Source organism: Mustela nigripes, chromosome 2 (assembly GCF_022355385.1).
Source record: "Mustela nigripes isolate SB6536 chromosome 2, MUSNIG.SB6536, whole genome shotgun sequence".
NCBI classification, from domain to species: domain Eukaryota; kingdom Metazoa; phylum Chordata; class Mammalia; order Carnivora; family Mustelidae; genus Mustela; species Mustela nigripes.
Genome location: NC_081558.1, coordinates 9,760,643 through 9,767,646, shown reverse-complemented (window position 1 = coordinate 9,767,646; position 7,004 = coordinate 9,760,643). Strand labels below are relative to the sequence as shown.

Sequence of the window (7,004 nt, the reverse complement as noted above, 5' to 3'; positions counted from 1 at the left end):
CGCTCAGCTCCCAGCCGCCTCCGCACCTTGCGCTCCGGGACCCCGCCCCTTCCCTCCCAGGCGGAAAGTCCCCCGCCGCGCCGGCTGCGGCCGCGGAAGGGGAGGGGGGACGGCCCGGGGCTCGCTGCAGGGCGCCGCCGAGCACTGCCGAGACGAGCGCGGCATCCTCCCTCCCCGTGACACACACAGGCACGCCGCCGCAAAGTCCTTTGGAACTTTTATTTTGGGGGTTGAAGAAGGTTCTGATCCGTCCTCCCACCCAGACTCCCACCCCAGGATGTGAAGGAACCCAGGGCTCCCACCACCAGCTCTAGGGTGTCCAGCAGGTGGACGGGGAGGGGTAGGAAGGCAGGGTGAAAGGAGTGGGCATCGGCTGGGATCTGGAGCAGGAGCATAATTTCCTCTGGTCAGGAGACGGTGGCCACAGTTGGGGCAAGAGAATCAGTGTGGGCAAAGGTCTGGATGGGGGTAGATCGGTTGGGGTAGAGTCGGGGCACCACAGCAGCAGAGAACAGTGCAGGCTAGGCAAAGAGGTGATATGGCCTGGGGAGAGGTCAGGGGTCAGGGTCAGAGGTTCCCATTTGGCCAGGTAGGTGCAGTTTGCTCAGGGTCAGGATAGGCTGGTCAAAGGTCAGGGTCATTTAGGGGTGACTGTGTCCAAGTGCAAGCACCTGACCTGACTTGCTGATGAATGAATGCATGAGAGGCCAGAGGTGGGTGCCCTGCTGGACCCAGGGCCCCTGGCCGCCAGGTCTCTGGTCTAGCAGAGGCTGCTGATGTCACTCTTACTGCACCCCCACTTGCAGCAGCTGCTGGAGAGACCTGCCACTACATCGCGGCCACCGCGCAGAGCCCCCGGAGCTCCCTGCCAGCCGGGTTCGCTCCCATAGAAAGCCAGTGGGTTCTTGGTCCGGGCCAACCACTCGCTGGAGGCTACTGCCTCATCCCCCTCACTGTCTGTGTCCGAGTCTGCATCTGGGAAGTGGGAAGATGAAAAGAGTTAGTGCTTGGGACTCAGCTTCTGTCAAACGCACAGTCTGGCTGGCCTAGCTACTTGGATTCTTGTGATGCAGCCTCACAGCCCAAAGTTTTATTCTATTCAGGCCTGGGTTCCAGGTTTGATGGGCAAATTATTCAACCTCACCGAGCTTGCCTTTCCTCTCTTGCCATTTCTCTTCTCCTACTCTTTATTTATTGAGAAGCTGATGGTTAAGAACATATGTTTTGGGGGGCACCTGGATGGCTCCCATCGGTTAAGCATCCAGCTCTTGATTCTGGCTCAGGTCATGATCTCAGGGTCATGGGTCAAGCCTCACTCGGTGAAGTGGGGCGTCTCCTTGAGGATTCTGTCTCTCCCTCCAGATCTGCTCCTCCCCCCAACTCAGGCTAGTTCTCTCTCTCTCTCTAAGATCAATAAATAAATCTAAATTTAAAAAATAATAAAATGGGGTGCTTAAAAAAAAAAAAAGAACGCGTGTTTGGGAGCAGAGCTAAGCACCCATCCAGTCTCTCTGAGTTACAATCCTGAGCAAATGAATTTACTTCTCTGACTCTCGGTTTCCTCTGCAAAGTGGGGGTAGTAGTAACTCCTGTCTTCTAGAGTTTTATATGGAGTAGATGAGATCATTAATACCCATAGAAAAGCCCCGAACAGTGTCTGGCATATGAGAAGCACTCAAAAATAGCACTGATCATTTATTGAGCACCTACTGTGTGCCAGACACTACTTTAAAGGATTTAGTGGATTAACTCTTTTATTCCTCACAACCCCATGAGGTGGGTACAGCTGTTATCATCCCCAGTTTCCAGACGAGAACCCCGAGACACCATCTGGTGGACTATCTTACACAAGAAAACCCAGCTATGAAGTTGTAGGGCTGTTACTTGAACCCAGGCAGTGTGTCTTCCAGCTCCACGCCCCCCGCTTGAGCTCTGACAGAGACCCCCCACCCGGTTTAGATGGTGTCCGTATCTGCTTTGGACTCAGTGTCGTCACTTAACCATCCTGGGAGATTTACAGACTGTGCCTCCTATTTTCAGATAAAAGGGGCTCCGAGAGGGTAATCAACTCGTTAGGAGAGTCACCTGCTAGGTGGCAAAATCTGGCCTTGTGTAGCCCCCTGCTATCTTCCTCAGAGGCTAGAAGGCACTTCAATGTGGTTTTCTAAATGGCGTCTCACCTCACACTCCCATCCCCCATCCTAGGAGTTGTGCAAGCAGCAGCCTTCTTCCTTAAGGTAGGCTCACACTGGGCAGGTGCTCCAGAAATAGCAGTGAGTTCTGTGATGACTAGAGGGTGTGGATGGCTTGCCTCCCCGATCCCAGCTCTGCTAACTGGCTCCCCTCACCTCTGCTCAGCTTTGAGTTTCCCCAGTTGCATGTAGTAGGACAGGACCCTTCTGCCCCGTCCCTGGCTCTTTGGACCATCCCGTGTTCCATCCACTGTCCACCCACCCCCTGCCCCCACACCCTCCTTTCGCAGCCTCACCTGTAGCTTCAGAGGCCAGGATGTCCGACCGTCTCCACCGGGAGCCCCCGCAGGTGAAGATGACTGCCCGGATGAATTCCCTGCCGCAGAGCTTCACCCCGTATGGTGATGCTCGGGCCTCAGACGTCAGCCACAGCTCCCCAGCCAGCACCCACACAGTTAGCAGCAGCAGCAGCAGCGGGCGCTTGGCCATGCTGGACAGGACACCTGTGACTCTGGGGCACAGCGAGGCACTTCCCTGGGTGTCTGTGTCTTTGCTGCCTCCTGGCCCCCCAATTTATACATCCTGGCTCCCCCCACCCGTCATGGAGAAGGCAAGTGACCTCCTTTATCTCCTTCAGCAGAGGGGATGCGGGCATGGCCCCCCCACCCCGACCTTTCCCGTTTCCAGGACCGAGCGATAACCTTTAACCATGGATGGAGTGACGTGGTCTAGCTCACTGTCATCTTCAACGGAGAGGGCGAGAAGGTCTCAGTTCAGCAGAGACCAGGAATCCAGACCCCACCACACTGGAAGACAGGACACAGCCAGACACCCCCCCCCCCCCAATAGGGCAGGACCTCCTCTATGAATAATATCAACAATGATAATGAGCATTTCCAAAGTATGGGCTGTGCTGCAAGGCCAGGCACCTCTCAAAGTATTTTATATCTATTCGATTCTCCCAATAACCTCTGATATGGTTCTCAAATTTGAGCAAGCCTCATAATCTCCTGGAGGGCTTGTTAAAACCCTATTTTAAAAGAGGGCTTTAACCTCTTGGGCCCTATTTACAGAGCATCTGAGAATCTGCATTTGCAACACATTTCCAGTCCTTGCTTGTGCTGTGGTGGTCCAGAAACCATGCTTTTGAGAGCCACTGGACTCGGAGATTAGGATTAAGATTATTCCCATATTACAGGCAAGGAAACCGAGGCACAGAGTGGTGCTAGAAGGTGCCCAGGCTCAGCTAGTAAGGAGGACAGGGAGTGGAGATGCAGATTCCAAAAGAGCCATCTGGCTCCAGAATCCATGCCCTCTAACGGAAAGTTTTAAGGATTAAAAAATACTATTATGGAGACAGAGTTTCAATTTTGCAAGATGAAAAGAGTTCTAGAGATGGATGGTGAATGTGCTTGATGTCACTGGGTTTTAAAAATGGTTAAGATGGCAAATTTTATGTGTATTTCTACCACAATTAAAAAATAATAATTTTGGGGTGCCTGGGTGGCTCAATTGTTAAGCATCTGCCTTCGGCTCAGGTCATGATCCCAGGGTCTGGGATTAGAGCCCTGCATTGGGCTCCCTGCTCAGTGAAGCCTGCTTCTACCTCTCTCTATGCCCTTGCTTGTGTTCCCTCCCTTGCTGTGTCTCTCTTTGTCAAATAAATAAATAAAATCTTTTTTAAAAAAATTTTAAAAATGATAATAATAATTTTTAAATGCTTAATTAATATACATAGAGAAGCTGTGATGTGCTGGGAAACGTTTACAACTGGGTTCTCCAGACCGAAAAAAAAAAAAAGACACTGATTTGTAGCAGTTGTTGATTTCTGGTCAATTTCAAGCTATCAATGGGATGTCAGTGTGGTCACCAAAGTCCTGAAAAGTTAACCATCAGTTCTCACAGGTTGGAGTCAGCTGGCTCCAGGACACCACAAGAACGTAAAATTTAAGGAATCATAAACAGGACACCCACGATAGCATCACTCAGGTCCGGAAGTAGGAAGTGGCCAGGAGCATAGATACCCCCTGCTGCGTATCCTCTCTGCTCACAACCCCGCCCTCTCCCCAGAGGTAGCCACCATCCTGCCATCAGTCATCACTACTTTGCTTTTCGGTACAATTCTAACACTCACAGGGGGGTGTTACCTGAGACAGATAGTTCTTTGTTTCTTTTTCTTTCCTTTTTTGATTTCCTTTTGTAGTCTAACAATTTGAACTTTTGATCAAAGTGGGACTACACCTAAGGAAAAATGCACCCATCATAAGGGGACACCTGGAAGAATTTTCACAAACCAAACAGACTTTGAAACCATGACTCGGGGCCAGAAAACATTTCCAGCCTCCCACCAAGACAGAGGAATTAATCTTGACCTTTTGGAAAGGGAGCATTTTAGAAGAATTTGTGGACATAGGTTAAAAGTGTAGTAATTGAGAAATGTTTGGGATGAAACATTTTAAGGCTATGAGAAGATTCTGTTTCCCTTAATTTTATTATTATTTATTTTTTTTAAAGAATTTATTTATTTATTTGAGAGAAAGAAACAGAGAGAGCATGAGCGAGGAGAAGGTCAGAGGGAGAAGCAGACTCCCCATGCAGCTGGGAGCCCGATGCGGGACTCGATCCCGGGACTCCGGGATCATGACCTGAGCCAAAGGCAGTCGTCCAACCAACTGAGCCACCCAGGCGTCCCAATTTTATTATTTTTTAAAGATTTTTAAAAATTGATGTATTTGACACACAGAGAGAGAGAGAGAGAAAGAGAGAGATCACAAGTAGGCAGAGAGGCTGGCAACGAGAGAGGGGGAGCAGGCTCCCCGCTGAGCAGAGAGCCTGATGCGGGGCTCCATCCCAGGACCCTGGCATCATGACCTGAGCCGAAGGCAGAGGCTTTAACCCACTGAGCCACCCAGGTGCCTCTATTTTATTATTTTTTAAAGAGTTAATTTTTTTTTTCTTTTAAGAGAGAGAGAGAGTTCACAGGCACAGTGGGGAGGGAGGAGGCACAGAGGTTGAGGGAGGGAGAGAGGACCCCAAGCAGATTCCCCGATGAGTGGGAACCTGACACATCTGGATCCCACAACCCTAAGATCATGACCTGAGCTGAAATCAAGAAGCAGACCTTTAACGTACTTCCCCACCCAGGCGTCCCAATCCCATTTCCATTTAAAGTCTACCCACTGATTTTAGCATTCTGAGGGGATCGTGTGTATAGAAATTATTCCCATGGTGTCCGTTTGGTTTATTAGTAATTTTCCATTGCCCCATTCCTTCTACATGTACCATTATTTATGATTTGGACTTCTGGAAGGAAGAGATGTTCTGTCTCCAGTTATTTGTTTATCCAGTCATTTATTTATGCCAGTATGGACTTGTAAACAGTTATTGTATCCTTTGGATTATAATGCAACACTATTGTTATTTATTTTGTTGCCCAAATTGTTCCAGCTGTGGCCACTGGGAGCTCTTTCAATTGTCCCTTGCTCTAAGCATTTCATTTCATGCAATGTCCTTTTGACATGACTCCATAGTATTTGTCTGATTTTGTTTTTTAGATTTTTAGTGCTTCTTATTGTCTGGCACAATGAGAAATATGGGCCTTGCTTTGTGTTTTCCCTGTCCCAGTCCTAGCTAGAATCAGCCACTTTCCCAAAGAGTCTGGATTCCCTTTATTGGAGAATGGCACTGAAATGTCAAGATTGGGGTGCTGGCTGTGCTCATCACTACTGGGGATGGGGGATGGGGTGGGCAGAGCATTGTTTCTAGGTCCTCTCAGCTAATAGTGTTCTTTTTTTTTTTTTTTTTTTTTTTTTTTTAATATTGAGGTGGGGAGCTCCTGGGTGGCTCAGTTAGTTAAGCATCTGCCTTCAGCTCAGGTCCTGATCACGGGATCTTGGGATCAAGTCCTGCATCAGGTTTCCTGTTCAGCGGGGAGTCTGCTCCTCTCTCTCTCTCTCTGCTCCTCCCCCCCCTGGCCTGTGCTCTCTCCTCTCTCAATCACTCGCTCTCTCAATTGAATAAATAAAATATATATTTTTAAAAAGATTTTATTTATTTATTTGACAGAGATTAGAAGTAGGCAGAGAAGCAGGCAGAGAGAGAGAGGAGGAAGCAGGCTCCCTGCCGAGCAGAGAGCCCGATGTGGGGCTTGATCCCAGGACCCTAGGATCACGACCTGAGCCAAAGGCAGAGGCCCCAACCCACTGAGCCACCCAGGCACCCCAATAAATAAAATATTTTAAAAAATAAAAATAAGGGACGTCTGGGTGGCTCAGTTGCCTTCTGCTCAGGTTGTAATCTCAGGGTCCTGGGACTGAGTCCCATGTCACATTCCTTGGTCAGCAGGGATCCTGCTTCTCCCTCTACCTGCCACTCCCCCTGTTTGTGCTCACTCTCTCTGACAAATAAATAAATAAAACCTTTAAAAAATAAAAATATTAAAAATACTGGGGTAAGGGCACCTGGGTGGCTCAGTGGGTTAAGTGTCTAACTCTTGGTTTAAGTTCTGGTCATGATCTCAGGGTCATGAGATAGAGCCCCACTTTGGGGAGTTCAGCAAGGAGTCTGCTTGTCCCTCTCCCTCTGCTTCTCCCCCTGCTTGTGCATGCTCTTTCTCTCAAATAAATAAAATCTAAATAAAATAAAATATTGGGGTAAAATTCCTATACATCAAATTAACCACTTCAGTGCCATTTGTACACATGTGTTTATTTTTTTTAAGATTTTTAATTTTTTTTATTATTTCATTTGACAGAGAGATCACAAGTAGGCAGAGAGGTAGGCAGAGAGAGAGGATGGGAAGCAGGCCCCCTG

The 7,004-nt window shown here is 48.7% G+C and overlaps 1 protein-coding gene across 1 annotated transcript; it reads right to left on the bottom strand.

The window, feature by feature from the left end:
* Nucleotides 1-279: 279 nt before the first annotated feature.
* Nucleotides 280-2,701, bottom strand: RLN3 (relaxin 3). Its single transcript, XM_059389204.1, has 2 exons — nt 2,489-2,701; nt 280-975 (listed from the first exon to the last, which is right to left on the bottom strand). The coding sequence occupies exons 1-2, from the start codon at nt 2,679-2,681 to the stop codon at nt 761-763; spliced, it is 408 nt and encodes a 135-aa protein (XP_059245187.1). The 5' UTR covers nt 2,682-2,701; the 3' UTR covers nt 280-760.
* Between the last annotated feature and the right edge of the window lie 4,303 nt (nt 2,702-7,004).

What these genes read in the sequence shown, in the direction of transcription:
- RLN3 (XM_059389204.1), bottom strand. Translation starts at nt 2,681, where the DNA reads ATGGCCAAGCGCCCGCTGCTGCTGCTGCTGCTAACTGTGTGGGTGCTG. An exon ending in CCTGGCCTCTGAAGCTACAG is followed by an intron (nt 976 to 2,488) that starts GTGAGGCTGCGA and finishes CCCACTTCCCAG; the next exon opens with ATGCAGACTCGGACACAGAC.